Source organism: Salminus brasiliensis, chromosome 18 (assembly GCF_030463535.1).
Source record: "Salminus brasiliensis chromosome 18, fSalBra1.hap2, whole genome shotgun sequence".
NCBI classification, from domain to species: Eukaryota; Metazoa; Chordata; class Actinopteri; order Characiformes; family Bryconidae; genus Salminus; species Salminus brasiliensis.
Genome location: NC_132895.1, coordinates 19,390,214 through 19,409,761, shown reverse-complemented (window position 1 = coordinate 19,409,761; position 19,548 = coordinate 19,390,214). Strand labels below are relative to the sequence as shown.

General features: G+C 40.0%; 1 protein-coding gene across 1 annotated transcript in view; it reads left to right on the top strand.

Moving 5' to 3' along the window:
• The window catches only part of apbb3 (amyloid beta (A4) precursor protein-binding, family B, member 3), a 33,250-nt gene extending 17,607 nt beyond the window's left edge, over positions 1–15,643 (top strand). Inside the window, exons 6-12 of the mRNA XM_072662190.1 lie at positions 1,221–1,348; positions 6,644–6,758; positions 7,519–7,606; positions 7,992–8,075; positions 11,379–11,494; positions 13,018–13,197; positions 13,474–15,643. Coding sequence (XP_072518291.1) covers positions 1,221–1,348; positions 6,644–6,758; positions 7,519–7,606; positions 7,992–8,075; positions 11,379–11,494; positions 13,018–13,197; positions 13,474–13,698 — 936 coding nt within the window. The 3' untranslated portion in view covers positions 13,699–15,643. The remainder of the gene's footprint in view (positions 1–1,220; positions 1,349–6,643; positions 6,759–7,518; positions 7,607–7,991; positions 8,076–11,378; positions 11,495–13,017; positions 13,198–13,473) is intronic.
• Positions 15,644–19,548: the final 3,905 nt, after the last annotated feature.

Below are 19,548 nucleotides of genomic sequence, written 5' to 3'. Positions count from 1 at the left end.
ATCCTATCATATATGACTGTTCATAAAGTTCATATATCTAGAACTAAGCTGCAAAAAGGAGCATTTGAACTAATCAGAAATAGAAAACAACGCATTCAGCCTATAGTAGTTTAGCCGTTCTATTCATGTTAGAGCGATAAGGAGTTACTGCAGGCAGGCTGTTATTGGAGCAGAGTTATTGGAGCAGAAGATCTGGGGGGAGATTATTAGATATTGTACTGTTTCTGACTGTCAGGAAGCAAATGTGACAGTCACACAGTCATCACAGTCCTCTAAAGTATCCAGACATCTGTACGCTGTGACTGAAATCGAGTTTTTCTGGCATCCCTATCCCCAAGATATTTCAACTTCATATCTTGTTCTGTACATGGTTTTGAATGACTCTTCCTTTAATGAATTTCTGAAGAAGTTGAATTAACATGATGCACATTTACCCCAGATGCAGTTGATTAGCCAAGACCTGTCCAAGGGGCTAACATTGCTTTCATACACTGGGCTTAGACTGTCACCCATCCCAATCTCCACCAAAGCATTTGATAAAACGGCATGGATCAACCTTCATTTAACATTTAGGCTAACTAACATTATTATCTTCATAACTTCCCACTTTGTAGTAATTTTGTGCTTTCAAACAATTACTGTTATATCACATATTTTAAGTAAGTAAGTAAGTACTGTGTTTAAACATTCATTTCTCCGGGGGAAACAAATGAAGATCTGGATGTTTTTAAAGCGAGATGAGAGATGTTTTAGTGCATGTATTTTTCGAGAGGATATCTGTGAATCCATTGTTTGTTAAAAAGGTGAACTTCAGATACCACACATGTCTTGGCTGATCTGCATCTGAGCGGAGAGATAAATCATGTTCATTTAATTTTGTTTTACTGTCAAACTATATTTTTGAATGTGTAAAAATAATCATGTGTAAAAATTGCATGTTTAATACTGAAGAATAAAAATGGGAAATTATTCATTTGAAATGAAATATGATAGTTTTGGGTATAAGCAGGTTTCTAAATGGAGATATTTAATATTTAATCATGAATTAGCTGTTGATTGTGGTGGAATATATGCCTGGTGAAGACAAGTTGGTTTCGATCATTTCTTCTAAAATATTTATCTATGTGTGTCTGTGTGTTCTTGTGTCTGTTTGTTCTTGTGTGTGTGTGTGTGTGTGTGTGTGTGTGTGTGTGTGTGTGTGTGCCCGTGTATATTCAAAGGGTCAAGATATGATGATGGTTCTGAAAAAGGACACACTCAGCCTTCTGGATCCCATAGACCGCAGTCTCATCCATTGCCAGCCCATCATTAACATCCGAGTGTGGGGGGTGGGCTGCAACAATGGCAGGTCAGTATTGGACATGGGTCTTCATTTGTTTTTCTTTCTCTCTTTATTTGTTTCTGTCTTTCCTTTTTGCCACCTCCCCCTTTCCACTGCTTCTCTTCTCTCTTTACAACAAACTCACACCAAAAAATCTAGTAGCAAGCTTTCCCTCAACAGTAAAAGATTTTTGATTTTAGAAGAAACAGTGAATGAGTAGGTGTCCCAATACTTTTGTCCATATAGTGTGTCTACGAATCAGATTTCTCTTAGGAAGGTCTATTTATTAATAGAAACTGACAAACAGAACTGAAAGAAAGTCAACCGTGACAGTAGCCCTGACCATGGAGTTCTCTTAAGACACCAGGTGTGGATGAAGGTCATTCGATGTGGAAATAAAACAGACCTTGACTGCAGATGTGTCTTGGCAGCCTTGGTCAAGCCAGCTCTTTGGGCCTGCCGACAGTGTGATCAGACTGTTACATTAAGGTGCTCATGTGGAGCGAATCTGAGAGCTGCTATTTCTGGTCACACTCACCAGTGTTTCCAGGAAAAAAAACAAGCCATATAGCCTGACTGATATTTATCATCCAGACCCACTTAACCTGCTTTTATTTGGCTTTGATTCACATGCCTGGAAAAGTGTGCCACACTTTTTATAAAGCAGATGGGACTGCATAGAGTAGTTCATCATGGGCCAGGTAGTTTCACTGACTTTGCTTGTGTAGCAAGAGCAAAGCACAACTTAACATGGGGTAAATTGTAACATGGACCTCTTTGGTCCTAAAGCAACCTCACCTGCATGTTCTGACAGCAATCAGATATTTCTTAAGATTTACTTTGAACAGACTCATTTTCATTGTAAGTGCTCTGTGATTACTAGGTGGGTGTAAACAGTTCACAGTGAGGGAATACCAGGCAAAAGCACAGCCTCCACACTGTGGAGTTAGTTTTAACAACTTGTCGGTCCAAGGGAAGTGGTTTCCTTTCGTATTCGACCAAAAAGATTCAAAGGAGTCCATTTAATTAGAACTTTTTATGCATATAATAACACTTTATATACTATAGATGTAATGTAAATAAAAAAAATAGATCTCCTATTACTGCCCTACTTTGTATTATAAAAACATGTGGGGGCTTTTGTGAAGTTGTGAAGCTCACCAGGTTCATACAGTGTGGAGCGCTGTTGAATTAACTGTGTTTGCATTGATTTATCTGATTTTTTTAAAGCCTCTGAGTGCTCCCCAAGGATCGAGTCATGCTGGCTGCCATCAGTAGCCGGAGCCCAAAAGAGCACAATTGGCCTTGCTCTCTCTGGGTGGGAATATGACTCTCTCTCTATCCCTACATCACTTCAGTGTGATGCTGGCTGGCATGGGCGTCTGCTAGCCGATGCATTAGAGCTGGGTACTTAGCGCTTTTCTCAGAGCGTGACTTTGCATTGGCGGCAGTTTGGAAAAGAGGTGGTGGCTGGTTGCACATGTGTCGGAGAAGACATATGTCAGGCCTCACCCTTCCAGTGTCGAGAGCATTACATGTGATTGGGGGAGAATACTTACGAGTAGGTTGGGTAATTGGCTAATCTAAAATTGGGAGGAAAATTGGATAAAAACTAAAAAAATTTAGAACTAGCCCCCCATCCATTACAATTAACTTTGCTAAATTAAAAATTTTTACTAACATTACCAGTTTTGTGGTTGTGGTTGGTACTGGAAACAAATACTTGCAATACATACAATAAATAAAAATATCTTGAGAAACACATGTATGTTATGTTGTGCCCTGCTCTGAAAGGTCCCGGAGGGCCAGATTCTTGTACAGTTCACTGGTTTATCTGTTTAATCACAACTGATTCAACTCATAGGGTAATTATCAGATTTAGGTGTAGAGCAGAGAAATCAACAAACTATCCTGGAGGTCCGGCCTTCCGTTCCCCAGCCCTGAAGTACACCTTTGACTCAAGTAAATTTAGTGAATCCCTTTTTTAGTGCAGCCAAATCAAGTAATTCCTGCTTATTTCCATCATCTTTCTTAACACTGAACTTTCTTTTCCTTTTTTTAAACCGCCACTCGTGAATACAGAGACAGGTAACTACTGCACCTTTTTCTTTCTTAACTAGATCAAGTAAACATGTCATTTGTGGGATTGCAAGCTTGCCTATCATGTAGCCTAGTGTGGAGCACCTCAGCAGTAATGTTGTGTTTCATGGCCTTGTAGAACTCTCTCATTTTCCTATCTTCATGCTTTAACTCATGTATGTAGTTTTGCTTGTTTCAGTGCCAGTCGAATGGGGATTAGAATGATGATGCTGGTTCTTTCCTCCTCTTTCCTGTGCATGCCCCAGTGAACCTTTCCTGCAGCAGTTTCCGAAAAAAAACTTGTCCCAATTCCCAGTCCTCAGTGCTCTGGTCTACCATCAAATGCACGTGATTCAGTGCTGCTGTCCTTCTCGTGAAAATGACTCCAGCCTGGCAGACCAATCAGAGTGCCGGTAGTAGTGAGTGATGTTTCTGGGGATGTAATTTATTATAGGCCAGGTCTCACTGGGCCTCCACCGACGTGAATCCTGACAAATCCATGCAGATTTAATTACAAACCACGTTGATGAAATCCCTACAGAGCCACACGGAGGACATGCTGATGTGTAAATTAATCGCACAAGTTTTAATACAACAGAAAGGGAAGGAGACTTCGCTTTGAGATGAACGGAGCAAGATAGCTTGCTGGGTCACGCCCAACTGATTGTCCTTTGTTGCATGAGAAGGTCAAGCAGAACGTGTTGCATAGCTAATTAGTACACATTACACAGTTTGAAAGATCAACCTTTTCCTCTGTGATAATGTTCTAGTGCAACAACTTTTTTCCAAGACAGAGTGACCATAGTTTAGCTTGTTAGGCTCTGTCACCTTGCATACAGCATTGGACATGTTGAGAAAGCATGAATGCCATGCAAAAAAAACAAGTCTTCCAGTCTTTGGATTTGTAAGGAACCCTGCTGTTGACATCCCACATCTAACCACTTAGGAAGGCATGGGAATGGGATAATAAAGTCGTGGCCATGACATAGTAAGATGAGATCTTGTTTCCGTACCTTACTAAATCGTGGCCATGACTTAATTATCTCATTCCCACGTCTTACTAAGGCATGGCCACAGCTCTGTAGGGAGATTAGGCACTTTTACCATGTTCACCAAAATGTGCAGTTTTCACAAGATCTCATGGGAACAAGATAAATTGTGGCACTTTTACCATGATCACTTAAAAATTAAGATGTGTAGTTTGCTGCTTCTTCTCGCCACCCTTAGTAAGACATGAGAACAACGTAATTAATTAGTGGCCACTAATTAATTACAGTAAGTAAGATGGGATCTTATTCCCATATCTTACTAAGTTGTGGCCTTGACTTAATTATCTCATTCCTACGTCTTACTAAGGCATGGCCCAGCCTCTGTAAGGAGATGAGGCACAGATACACAGTTTTCTGCTTCTTCTAGCCACCACTTAGTAAGGCATGGGAACAAGATCTCATGGGAACCACATGAGTCGTGGCCATGACATAGTAGGACAAGGGAACAAGATAATTAAGTTGTGGCTACTGTAAATTAGATTGCACAGTTTTTTGCTTCTTCTCACCACACCTTAGTAAGGCATGTGAACAAGGTCATTAATTAGTGGCCTCTATGTCGTGGCCATGACTTAATTATCTAGTTCCCACGCCTTACTATTTATGTGGGACATCACCAGCGGGGCTCTGTAGGGGGATGAGGCACTTCTGCCATGTTTACTTAAAAATTAAACTTGCATTTTTTTGCTTCTTCCAAGAGACAAAGCTTATATCCTTAAAAATTGTAATACGGATAATAATGTATTTTTAAAGATGTCCTCATAGAAATCAAAATATGATCATTCATATGTCATTGAGACATACTGCTTTAGACATAGATACCTGCTGATGTGCCTGGATATCCCAGTCTGATTATTAAGCTTATTAAGAAAATGTCATCATTAACTGTTTACTGTTTCCAAACATATGACAGCTGGTGGAGGAATCGAGGTTTTGGTGATTGCACTCTAAATCTGGATCACCCTGTTGTCATTTTGGAGTTATGGTTAGCATTGCTGTGACACATATACAAAACTGAGGGACTCTAATTAGCATGAGCTGGAATGTAAAGAGAGGCTGGAGTGCTTTTGTCCTGAGATCTGAGGACCTTCATCATGGCTTTCTGCCTGTTCTGGTGGAGGATTCTCTCTATCTCGCTCTCTCTCTCTCTCTCTCTCTTTTTCTCTCTCTCTCTCTCTCTCTTTCTCTGAGTGGAGGAGAAACAGCACATTTGCTATTCTGTTTGCTGTTTGACTCCAGTGTTTTCTCTTAATAATTGAACGGCTGCTGGTGCTTGGACTTCCACATGCAGCAGCCTGCTCACGTGAGCTCAGCCACTGACCCATATGAGACACTGCTTCTCTACATTTTCAGCAGTTTCAAAAATATCCAACTCCAAACAGTATTCTCAGACCCACACGTCAAAGAGGAGACAGCAGTCCATAAAGAAGCACAGACATTTTTAGATGAGTCCTGTTATCGCACTGGCTACAGGAGGGGAACAGAACATTGTATTTCCCATTTCTCTTCGGGAAATGCTGAGCATCATGTCCGTCTGCATGGATTGTCTTTATTTATAGCACTCAGACATCTGAGCCTACTGTCTGCGATCAGCTGGGGGAGGCAGCTGGAGGTCAGTGTAAAGACACAGTTCAATATCAGGTGTCATATAGAGTGGAGAGATGCAGCCTGTGAGGCATCACTGTAAAGCCCATACTGTTCGAGTCTTCTGTAGCTCGGGCTGGTTCATCCAGAACCTTAAAGAAAAGGAAAGCGGTTTCGCAGTGTGCTTATGACGTTGTGTAATTTCAGTCTAATGGTGTCTCAGTGGACTTGGGCTATCGTGTTGAATTCCATTGGGGAAAATAAATGCAGTTTTCATATTCATCTCATAATTAGTACCAAGTCTAGCTGGCATCCTTTGAGTTTCATCAGTCTATATGTGGCTCTGTTTATCTAGCTTCACCACTTCCTCTTCTGTGAGGTCTATACAGAGGTGCTCAGTTCTCCTCCTAAAGATTTACCCGACCCTGCTCTAACACACACGAGTCAGCTAATGAGTGTTCTCAACAGTAGGTGGAGGTGGAGGTGGGTTAGATCAGGGTTTCGTCAGGGCAGTAGATCTTCAGGAGCAGGTTTAGGCACCACTGGTAACTCCCAAAGCTCTCTGTGTATTTGGAGTGATGTGTATCTGCTTTGATCTGTTGTTCCGCTGTAGGGACTTTGCCTTTGTGGCCAGTGATAAGGACGCCTGCATGCTGAAGTGTCATGTGTTCCGGTGCAATGCGCCAGCCAAGACCATCGCCACCGCCCTGCATGAGATGTGCTCCAAGGTGAGGATGTGTGAAATACAGGGTAGGGTCAGATCGTGGACGTGAGGATCCTGACATGACAGGATTCTTGGCTTCTCAAATACAAATGCACAACACAGTTGTTTGATTTGTGCTGAAAGTGGCCAAATACCCTGAACGTAAACTCTAATGCTTACACTGTCATAAAAAAAGGTGTGTATTGCCGCTGTCACTCCAAAACCTTGTTTTTTAAACGTTTCAATCTGGCAGTCGTCTTTTACACTGTGGAAGTAATTCCACGATCAATGCACCAATAGAAATGCTCCAACATGACTTGGAAAAAAGCCTTTTTACATTGACTCCAGGTACAAGTTTTCTATTTGGAGGTCCAAGATTTTTCAGTGACAATAACAATATATACAGAACATAGGAAATCCATCTACACAATGTTAAGGGTGTGGATTATAAATGGCATGAATAAACAAAGATTCAGCGTAATGTTTTGGCACATCTTTAAATTAAAATTTTAATTTTCAAGTGTGCAGAAATGTTTGTGCTTAAGTTTCTTTCACTTGTTTACATCAGTAAAATGTATGTTTTGACTAGGGATGCCCACAAATTTGACTGTAAAAGGATAAGTAAACAGACATGTAAACTGAGTCATTTGGAGATTTAATAACCGCAGTGGTATGATTTTGATTGATTTTACTGATTTCCATTGTGCTGTAATTATTGGCCCCTAAATTAAGTCATTATTATTGACAGTTAACTCATTAAATCTATTATTTGTATTCGTTCCCAGATAATGGCAGAGAAAGCAGCGATGCACCCGTCTATGGCACGCTCAGTTACAATGGAGAGCATCTCCCCTGAGGACCTACCTCACCAAGGTACTACCCTTACAGTAGGACTTTATAATGACATGGATTGTACAGTCCTGTCTAGAAGTCTAAACGCCTGAAATTGTCTAAAATTGGATGTAAAGCTGTTTATCTCGACAGTACATGTTTATTGACTTTCAAACACTTAAACTCAAACAGTTCAGTTTCAGTTCCCATCCAGCACCATCCTTCATTAAAGTGCACCAGGTGAGCTGCTGGTGGAGCTGAACAAATCCATACAGCGACTGGAGTTCACTGAGAAGTCAGGAACCAAAGCTGTGTTCTTCTAACTGTGCTCTTCTAACCAACACATCCAGTAACTTAACTAATGACTGACTCCTTTTGCACAGGACTGTACTTACACATGTCCATTCTGCCTTTACTGTGTTTAAAGTCAACTTCCTGGATGCAGTCAGACAGAGGGTTCAGAAGTTTGAGGTGGCGTACATTGGGAATCTGCCCGTCTCCAGAGCGATGGGTGAGTGACAGCTTCTGTGATTCAAAATCTCAAGACCTTGTTAATAAATCCATCTGAAAATGCCTTGCCATGAGGTTAAATTCAGCCTTTTATTCAGTGTCAGATCCGATCTAAACTGCTCCAGGAAAAGTCGTTTCTAATCTGCCACTGCAAGCTAGGAGCCTACCAGCGCTGATAATGGAGACGAAGCGAATCTACACAATAACAGGATGTGATGTTCAGAGACAGAGCAAGCACGGCCGAGGCCACAATGAAGGGGCAGAGCCTTCTTTATTCATACCGAGCAAAAATGCATGGTCACACAGCCAGAAGCTCCGTTTCTCCCAGGGTCAATGTGTCATTACTTTGTCCCCGGGCACTGCCTGAGCGTGGGCTGCTCTCAGAGAGAACAACAGAGCGTTTCTCAGCTGCTGCTAAACAGAGCCATCCATCATGTTCCCTATGGATAACTTGTGCTGTTACGATGCACAATGTGTCTCTAAACAACGGTCTTGTACAGACAAAACGGGAGCTAAAGACCTATATGTTCACTGACACTGCTGTGGAACAGCCTTCCAGATCTACCTACCATCCTGCTGAAGCTGGTGGAAGTGAGGCTGGTCTGACAGGTGACAGGCATGTATGTGAGTTATGAAATAACAGGATGTTTGGGAGAAGAACCACACCTGAAGCTCCTCCATTTTCCAATCTGACGCCCTATGCATTTCCACTCTCTAAATTTCGTGTCCAGTGAGGCATTTTATGCAGTTGTATTGTAGGGCATAATACTGTATCATACTCAGGGTTGGGAGGGTTACTTTAAGAATATGTTCCGTTACATATTACTGATCACTTGTAATTGTAACGTAATCCGAAGAATTACTAAATGAAAGTATCGCAAAAGTTACTTTTGAATGACTTGTCTTTTTAAAGCCACATATTCAAATACAGACATGTAAAAGCTACATATCGCTGCTGTCCAATGGAAACCATGTATCTCCATTTATGTCCGTTTTTAGTTTTCTCGATCATTTGAACCCTGTAGCTGCTCTGTGCACTGTGTAAATAAATCTGAATGAATGGACCAATATAAATGCTCTAAATGACTTGGAATAGTCTTGGAATACTTGGAATACTTGGAATACTTCCATTCAAAATTCATGTAAAATATTGTCAGAGGTGAAATGAATGTATTCCAAGTATTTTGGAAGATTTGTGTTGGTCTGTTCATCCTGAAAGGGCCATAACCACCAGCTTGGTCTGGTGCTGGTCTGGTTTGATGCTGTATACTGTTTTTTCTAGCAAGGCAGTGTAAAGGACAACTGCCTTTTTTAGAGTATGTAAGGAACTAAATAACATTAAAATCAAGTATTTGAGAAGTTTCCATTATGTCAGTGAGGATTTATAAGCTTACAAATACTTTGATTAATACTATTAATACCACACAGTACACAGAGACACACCTGCACACTGGTTTAGCCACAGAAAGAAAGGTTTAGACAACACAGGGTCCAGCAGTCAGCTAGTCATACAGCAGTACTAGCACATCTACATAGATTCTGTGATTTTCTGACCCTTAGATGTTAAATTTGAGTGGTGTCTTTTTAATCTGGGAGAATATTTTCTTCTACACTGTATCATTCACATTGGGCGGTGAGCATTTGGCAATCCTTTATTTTTACAGCCATGCAGGAAAGGCAAGCGTGAGATTCTACTACACTGCTACACTCAAGAAGTCATGATGAACATCAACAGCAGCGACATTTCACAAACTCACTCAATTAGAAACAGACGTATTAAGAGTAGGGGTCGTTTTTTAAGCTGTACAGTAGACACTTACATTTATGGCATCCGGCTGAAGCTCTCATTCAACTTACAAGATTCCTTGTATTACAGAGGTGTGAGCCAATGTAGTGTTAGAAGTTATGCCCAAGGACTCTTATTGGTGTAGCACAGCATAGTGACCAACACCAGAAATCGAACCCCAGTCTCCCAAATATTACTGTAGCTTACTGGCAGGTGGTGGTGATTATTCAGTGCGCCACACCAACCGCACACCATTAGATATAGTATTCTAGTAATCTATTACTACCCAACCCTGATCATACTGTATTGTTGTGTCATGACCACAGTGTTAACATCTCGGTAGTGTGTTAGTTTGGGGCTAATATTGCCTACACTACACTCTTAAAGGTGCATACTCCATATGGAGCCGCATTTGTGATAGAGGGTATGCATTGACCTCACGCCTTTAGACTGTGTGGCAAAACATTCTGCAGTGTTTATTAAGGAAAACAACCAAACCGGGATGAAATGCAACAATCGAGAAACAGGAATAAAGCGATTATCTGCTCACTTTATTAAAGGCAACTGGACTCGACAGGTCCATCCAAGGCCCATGGACTGCAATGTGTAGCCAGGAACATCCAGCTAACTGAGACTCAAATCACACCCGTTTAGAGGATAAAGCCTCATATCTGAGAGCTCTAAGTCGAGTGAATAGTCTTAGGAGTGTTTCCCACTGTTTTCAGGCTCATTTGTCTATGTTATATTGTTAAAACTAGAGAGTCACTAACAGCCAGAACAAATTCTTTGTGTGTGTGAACATACTTGGCCAATAAATCTGATTCTGATTCTGATTCTGAACCATTTAGTAGACTAGTTCATCCAGGTTTGCTAGCTTTCTCTTACTTGAACTTAGTATGTCGCTAAATTCACAACTACAGTGGGCTTGTTTTTTTTCTCACCTGTTTATAGAGCGTGACTTCAACACTCAGTGAGATCCCACATGTTTCCCTGCCTGGATTCTAGTCGTTCCTCCAAATTACAGGAATCCATTAGTTTGTCTTATCTACTATAAAAGGATAGCACCAGATTTTCACTGAAAATGTTTGTACAGTCGATCACACAACAGCTGTCTTTTTGCCACTCACTGAGTGTGGCCGCAGTGTCACCTGCTACCTGTAACGTCACATGCATACCCTCTAAAGAGTTGTGAGTGTGAAGATTTGCTGATTTAAAAGATGTTTTCAATGGAGACACCACTAAATCAAATTATGAATTGTGTAAATTATTCAACACCTCCCTAATTATCAGCTTTTTCGACCAACCCCCTGAGAAATCCAAAGGTGTCAATGGTAGGAAACACATTCAAAGACACCTTGAGAAAATCTCAAGCTCAGAATCCAGCTTCTTCTGGGTAATATCAGACGCAGTTAACATAGAAAAAGAACATCACAACAATCCAAGATTAAGAGCTGTGAAGGACTGTAGGTTTGTATTTGGCCATGTCTGTATTTATTAATCTATTTCTCCTCTTGGCAGGCATGGAGGTGCTAAACAGAGCCATTGAGAGCATCATGCACTCCAGAGACAGAGATGAGTGGGAGCCCATTGTCATCCACGTGTCAGACACACTGCTGTCTCTATGGAGAGGAGAGGTAATGATGACAGAAATCTGGACAACAGCAGAATTAGCAAGCACACTATTTTTCCTCGCAGAGTGAATCTGGTCTTAGCAAAGACTTCAGGCTGTTGGTCTTTAGGGATGTATTTAGTCCCTCAGGCCCATCAAATGGTCCACACTTTTACTCACACCTAACTCCCAGTAAACCTGTACCAGGTAATCCGTGTTCTTAAAGAGATTTTACACCTGTTTGTTTTTTTCGGACGTACAGATCCTATGCAAAGGTTTGCCACCCCTGGTTTAATTACCTGCTTTTGGTTTTCTAAGTGAAAAAACATCAGTCACATCTGAGAGAGCTATTGGCCTTGCTCTGTTCAGGTGGGTAGACGGCGCCCTCTCTCACGCCAGCACAGGCATCTGCTTGGCAATGCAGCAGAGCTGAGTACCTGGTGCTTTACTCTGAGCATGTGGTTGGTTGGTTGGCCGGTGATGTTGCATCGGCAGCTGTTCGAGAAGCAGTTCGGCAGCAGTTTCAGTGTCAGGAGCATTACATGTGATAGGTGGGAAGAGCACTAACGAGTGAGTTGGATAATTGGCTATCTACAAAATTGGGAGGAAAATGAGGTTAACTTCTAAACTAAAAAAGGAAAAAGAAAGTAAGTCACATATTTTACAGAGACAGTGTAACACATACTACTTCATTTAAAATGTTCACATTTGTTTAGTATTGATTTCTTTTTTCTTCATTTTTTCCAATATGTTACATTTAGAAAATACATGATGTCTGAAATGTACTGAATCTTTTAAATGATTGTCTTTATGGTTTTGGATTTATCCTTAATTATCTATTCACTTCCTGTCATTTAGAAAATCAACTAAATGTGTCGCAAGACCTTATAAGGTATACGATTAAGTGGTTTGATGAAATTGTACAGTCAGAATTGTTCACATTGTTGTTTTAGAAAGCAAACAATATTTTATTGCGCCTTAAAGGTATTAAATAAAATGGTTACAAATGCGTGAGAACATGTTTCACAATAGTTTGGTAATAAAGTTTTAGCCTAAAGCATCTTAGATCTTTTTTATCCATTCATGATGAATGAAAGCTTCTAAAACACATTTTCCACTACTCACCATTATTAGCATTACAAATACCATTTAGAAGACACGTTTTGGACTCTGTATGACTTTCTGTATCTCCCAACATATTGACTTCATGCATAAATTGTGAGAAATCAACAGAATTCCTATTTAATGCTTAGTTCAAGTGTGTTAGGAGCTGAGGCTGGAGCGATGAATTAGAGGGAATGGGTTAAGGCACCCTCAATTCCTGTCCTATGATCCCACTCTCCTGCACAGCCCAATTGAGAACCATTGGTCTGTTCAAGTGTTTCTTCATAATTTTAGCTTATTATAAAGACCTTAATGAGCTGGATCAGCTCTAGTGTTTGGGTTAGGGAATAGTTCAAATCATGGAGAGTTTCAGGTAGCACGATTAAGAAACCACAGAATTGAAGAAGGCCAAGCTTTATTTGGTTGGATTCTGTTTTTTTCCAGGATGGTGAGGACCCTTTCTGGGAGTGCCAGGTGCGCTACCTGACCTTCCTTGGCGTTGGTCATGACACACACACCTTTGCAGTGATCGTGGATGCCGGCACACAGCGCTTTGAGTGCCACGTCTTCTGGTGTGAACCTGACGCTGGGATCATATCCGAGGCAGTGCAGGCTGCATGTATGGTGAGTGGCACTGAGTTTTGCAACACTGACCCAAGACAATGTAGTCTCCATTACACTGCATACTCATTCCATTAAACACTTGATTTCAGCCAAATCTAGCTGCGAGTGTGCACCACATATTGAGTCGATCAGTATGGAATAATCACATTGGTATGTGAAGATATGGGGTAAAAAAAAAAACCTTCCCCACACATTACTCTGACCATGTAGGCACAGTGCTTCTGAAGCAAGCGGCCTCCACATCAAGTGTTTGCTCTTGTTTGGTGCCCTCTACAGGTCCAGTACCAGAAGTGCTTGGTCGCACAGACCCCACCCTTGAGGTCAAAAATGTGGCGAGCTGGCTCCAAAGTCAAGCGTGCCAACTCCATGGACGGTGCCACCTTCCCGCCCTGCCACCAAGGACACACAACACCCAAAATGGCCTCCTCTAGCGTAAAGAAGGGCATGCTGGCGTTTTTCGAGACGTTCAGAAATAAACCGCCCGTGGTGCCTGCACCTTAGCAACAGAGCTCAGGGGAGGGTTGTGGGAGGGCATGATGAGTTTTGGAGAGGTGGTGGTGGGGGGGAGCATGAGGAAGAAGGAGAGGAGGACAGGATGGGAATAGAAGAGAAACAAACACAAAATGAGAGGAATTACACACAGTTACCTGAAGCCAGCTTCTGGTTTCATCTTATGTTTTTAAAAATAGAAACCTCAGCTTACTCTCTCCAGAACAACCTTAACAGTATGTGGGGAAAAAAACAACCATACCGGCCTCTCCTACAGATACTGTGTATGTGCAGATATACATATCTGTTGACAGCAGCAGGTTGGTGGGACAGCTGTAACAGGAGAACATTGAGGTGCTGTGCTCTCACATTCCACTCATGGGCTGAGGAACAACCAATCCAAATGAGAGTTTATCTGTTTTTACCAATGTAGGACCATATTCCTTTAGACAAATCCTCAACCTAACTGTTAGAAGAGAAACCAAGAGGGACTGGAATTAGCTCAGTGGAAATCACGTGGCAGTCTCCTGCACTGGAACTACCTTCACCAGTGTTAGAAGCATAGCGGTAACATGTCCCAATATTTAAAAAAAGAGATCTAGATCCCACTGTTCTAGAAGATCACTCCTGGGAAGGACAGGATATTGTGCAATAATGTTTCCATCGGAACTGACTCTCAGTATGTGACGTTTTCTTAATACGTATCAATGTATAGACTAGAGACTCTAATTCTGCTATGGTAACTGTTTTAGAGGTTAGGGGTTTTCTGTTTAGGCCTCTCTTGTGTTCTAAAAGTGGCTGGTGTTCAAATAGAGGAGCTTTGGCTTCTGTCGACCTATTAACCGCCTTCCTTCTTTTTACAGAGGATGTTGTCCACCGTTCTGACACATTGCCACCTCAGATAGCAGATCACACCAACCACATGAAACATAGCTGAGTATCCCTTAGCCAGGGATGCACCCTGTTTAATGTGAAAATTTCAATTCTTACTCGATGGTAGTCCATGGTATTCTGTACATTGAGAATACTGTGTATCGAACACGGTTGTTGTTTGTTTTTGTTATTTTTTTCTTTCCCCTATTTTGCACATGGATATTGGAAGAAAATCTCCAAAAATCCATAAAAAGCAAAGAGCGCATAAATTTCACATCAATTCCTTTTGCTATGTGATACCCAAAGCTTAGGCACAGTCGCATGATTTGGTATGTGCTTGTGAATGAAAGGCTTTGCAGTGGAAACCTTTAAAACACAATGATAGAGCTTTACCAATTCTGGACAAGGAAGAATCATAGCTGGCACGAGTCAAACCCTTTATTAAAATCAACTGCAGCTATGATACAATCACGTTAAACACCAAAATAAAAAAAACACCTAATGCACCGAAGATTGAACTATTTCTTATGCTACGGCGAAGAACTTGTGACCTTTTTCACCTCCACAAACTGAATGTATTTAAAAAAAACAGGCTTTTTGAGAGCACTTGACCTTAACGCATGCCGGATTGACATGTCCCTCGGCCACTTGTACACCCACACTGGAATGGCACTATGGAGAAGTCATGTGATGCTACAACTAATATATGCAACTGCTCCTATCCCTTAAAAAAGTCTTGTGTTATATTACAAAACCAACTCAGGTCTCCTTAATGCTAAGACGCCAGTGGAAATGGAAAACGCATCCAGCATGTAAGACCTTCGTTGATTGAGAAGCCTTGACAAGAATTTTTCAGAGATACTGTCATAAACTGGTCATGTAGCTCTTTCTACTCTCTGTAAAAAAATAGAAAAAAACCTCCCTCTTATATATTTGCAGTTATTTAGCACAGGAATAGGATGTCATGTATAATGGAGTTGTTTTTTCTGTGCTTTTTTTTGTTTTGTTTTTTGAACCGTTATTAATATTAAGATAGTATTTCCACTTGTAGTGGTTTGGGTTGGGACAATAAAACTGCTTGAACATCTCGTTCCTCTTTTCTGTCCTTCTTACAAATCATATATACAAATCTTCAGCCAGGTCATCTTCTTTCTTCGGTCGACAGCATTTCCTTATGCCATCAATATTTAATTCCCTTGGTTACGTTATTAAAAATGGACACAGTGACACTATGAGCAGTTCATCTTTTCATGGCCTCCAGGATTGGGGGGCAAACACACACGATTTCTTCTTAATTCAACACCCAATTCGCTTCTCTCATGCCAGTGTTCCCAGATTGCTGTAGATGTCTTTATGTAAATGAAAGCAGGGAAAGAAAAAAAAGCATTGTTAGTGACTCTACTCAATGGCCACTTTATTAGAAACACATTCACTGGTGACTTGTGTTGCAAACCAAGGTTTGATTCCCTGGACGGGCAAGTCCATCATGCTACATTAATAATCAAGAGTACTTGGGCAATTCAAGTGTAAGTCGCACTGCGTGAGAGCATTATCAAATGTAGTAAATGTAGTATTCTGTACACAGTGCCCTTATTGACCGGTCCATCAGCTCCGCCTGCCATATACTAAATAGGCTTACGGTTACAGACACTAGTTAGGTATATGGTGTGGTCTACTCTGTCCATCGTTCATCAGTTTCTGACTAAAAGGTTGCTGTTAATCAGATTCTGTGCCATGTGGTGGTGAACAGTAATTTCAATCATTCTTACATTGAGAGCATGGAGAAGTTTTTTTTTCAACTTCTGTAAAGTTAACATTTTAAAGATATGATTTTATCTTACATTTGTTTTTATCTTAAATTGTCTTCAAATTGTAACTTTTAGTGCTTACCCTCAGCACCTTTTGATACAGATGCATAGACATCATCTTCTCTTTGAGGTCTAGAATCTTTGGCAAAGGAAAACAAAATCAAGTCAAATAAACACATGAAGGAATGTATTATAATATATGCTTGACCACAAAATGACCGACTATACACCGTCTAAAAAATAGTTATAGGTAAAACTGTCCTCTAAATGAATTTTAAAATGTTTATAAACCAGTTAAAAAAAACACACAATACCTTATTAAAGGTCCCACTGGGTCCCACCACTAGTGGCAGTGTTTGTGTCTTAAAATGTACCTAAATCTAGTACTGTTTTCTAAGAGTGTTTAATATACACCTTGTTTTCTTGGACCCATAGAGGTCATCTGCTTATAACCACTTTCCTTTTTAGCACGACGTTTTTAGTGCAACATTACCTTGTCTGACTCTCTGAAGTGGGCCACCAGTCAAGAAGGGTCCTGCAGTGGTTTCACTGCATGTTTGTGTTATCTGGAACATCTCAGGCCGCCTGACTGATGCTTGCAATCTTCAGACATCAAAGTTAATGAGAAATGAAACTCCGGACATTTCACAGAAACAAGCATCTGTCTGCTGCTGAGGTCATAGCTGTGACAGAGCCTCTGACTGGCTACAAAAGGCTTATTCATAAAAAGCCTTCTTTGACTGGAACAGCACCTGAACCCTTTTGCCTGTCTAAACCCATTTAACGTATAAATCCTGTTTATAATAACCAGTTTAAAGGGCTCTTTAAAGAACCATGCTTAGCCGTGTTTTTTTTCTCGTGAATGACAAAGGATTTCTCTAGCCAAAGAACCTAAGATAACTTGCTCTGAGATAACTTTTACTAAGGTCTCTTGATTAGCTTGGTCGGTACCTCATTGTTGTTAGGAAAAGGAGAAACCTGCAAACTTAAAAATAATAAAACGCTTCATAAATACTTTGACCCCTCAAACATTGTCCCAGACATCAACAGCCACAGGCTCCTATAAGCAGCTGCCTAGCACTTTGAAAATTACAATAATGAATATTCACAAAGCAGGAGACAAGGAGACAGGAAAAAGCTATCAGAGGTTATAAGCTTATAAAAGTTATAAGTGTCTTCTCAGCAATAGTGCGTATACACTGCAAAAACAACACAAAAAAACGATCAAAAGAATTTCTGCAAATTCTTTGCTTTTTGGGTTTACAAATGTCCCTAAAATTACTAAGAAAAAACTATTAGAACTTCTAAACAAAAAAACTTTATATTCTGCATGTTTACTTACAGAAAATTATTGTAATTTTACAAACAATTGTATTATGTATCTTACATAGTATTTTTTCTGCATTTCATTTGTAATTATTGACATATTTTATTTAAAAAAAAAAGAAAACTACTAAATTATTTTTTCCACATAAAATTATGTTTTTACAGTGTATGACTGCACAAAGCATTTTGCCAGAAAGAATTAGTAAGAATACCCCAAACATAAACTGAAAGACTATGCAGAAGCGTTTCCGTACAGCAATTTCAACACAGCTTTCTTAAATCTAATTCTTGGCCTGTTTGTATTTGTGAAATGTCCACATATATATATATATATATATATATATATATATATATATATATATATATATTCACCCGGTCTTACCTTGCTTTTAGATATAAGTATCTGCCATACAAGCACAGAACGAGCATCACTGCAATCACACACAGCCACACTGCGATGGCAATGCTAGTGAGAGACTCCTTGGCTGCTGAACTGCTCAGTTTGGTAGACGTGCATTCTTTTACTCTTGTAGTTTCTATTGGTGTGGCCGTCAGCTGGGGGCTAACTGGTCCTAGGATTGAACAAACTCTTAATTATCTTTTATTATTTCTTCATAATCCATTTTACTGATATATATATAATATACATTTGTGCTAAATGTCAAATATATATGTATATATATGTGTGTATATATATATATATATATATATATTTGAAAATGATAGACAAATGATTCATATATTGTTAAAATTCTTCTTTGTATTATAGGTTTGTTGATCATTTATCCTGCTGTCCAGTGACTATGTAACTATACTACACAATACTTCTACTATACTTCTCAATTTTTTGCTGTTTTTTACTTTTTGATATCATTTTAATTGGGTAGTTGTTTCTTAATTACATGGACCAGTAGAAATGTTCCCAAATAATAAGATTTTTTTTACCTTCACCTTCAAACCTATATAGGCCTACTAAGGTTTTACCCACATTTAACTAAAACAAACTAAAAGTTTGTGTTTCTGAAATGACGAAAAACAGCTGAGCGTTACATATCTTACCTTGTTTAATTTGTAGATACACTTTTTGAGTAGCCAGGATTTGCTTCTCTGTGCGCAGAACACACTCGTAGAAGCCAGCATCGTCCTCCTGAAGGTCACTGATCACCAGAGCTGTACTAGCTTTAAACTGAAAACGACTTAAACTGGTTGAAAACCATTTCCAAGTTGGTGTGACAGAACCCAGCAGCTGCTCGCAGTCAGTGATGTTTCGACACTGGTACCATGACAGTGTCTGCTTTGGTTCTTGCCTGTATGTTGGTTCTACCTTACATACAAGTTCAGCAGTTCCTCCAACAGCAGCGCTGATGTTCAGAGTCGTCTCTGCTGTAAAATAAACATGTTTAACGACACCGAACAAGTAAATTAATGTTGTTGTTAACCATAATGGTAAATGTTATATTGAAATAATAATAGGATAATTAATACAACATTTTAAACTACCTCTATGAAATACTTTTAATATAAGTAGTGCACCTAAAATATCCTACCTGAGCTAATCTCAGCTCCTTGTTGTAGAAGAATTAAAACAAAGAAACAGTAATGAGTCATTTTAGGTGCTTGGACTTGTGTAAAAATGTTGATGTCCACAGCACAGGGACACATCAATGTCAACCACTTCCAGTGGGTGGAGGGTGTCAAGCACACAGCAGGTAATGAATAAAATGTGAGAAATTGCAGTTACAGTGAACATGGGTGAAAACATCTTCAAAGGTGGAAAAGCAGTTTTAGTTGTTTGATGTAAATGATCATCTTTCAACAAATAAAGAATATGTAGATTATATTACACTATTAATCA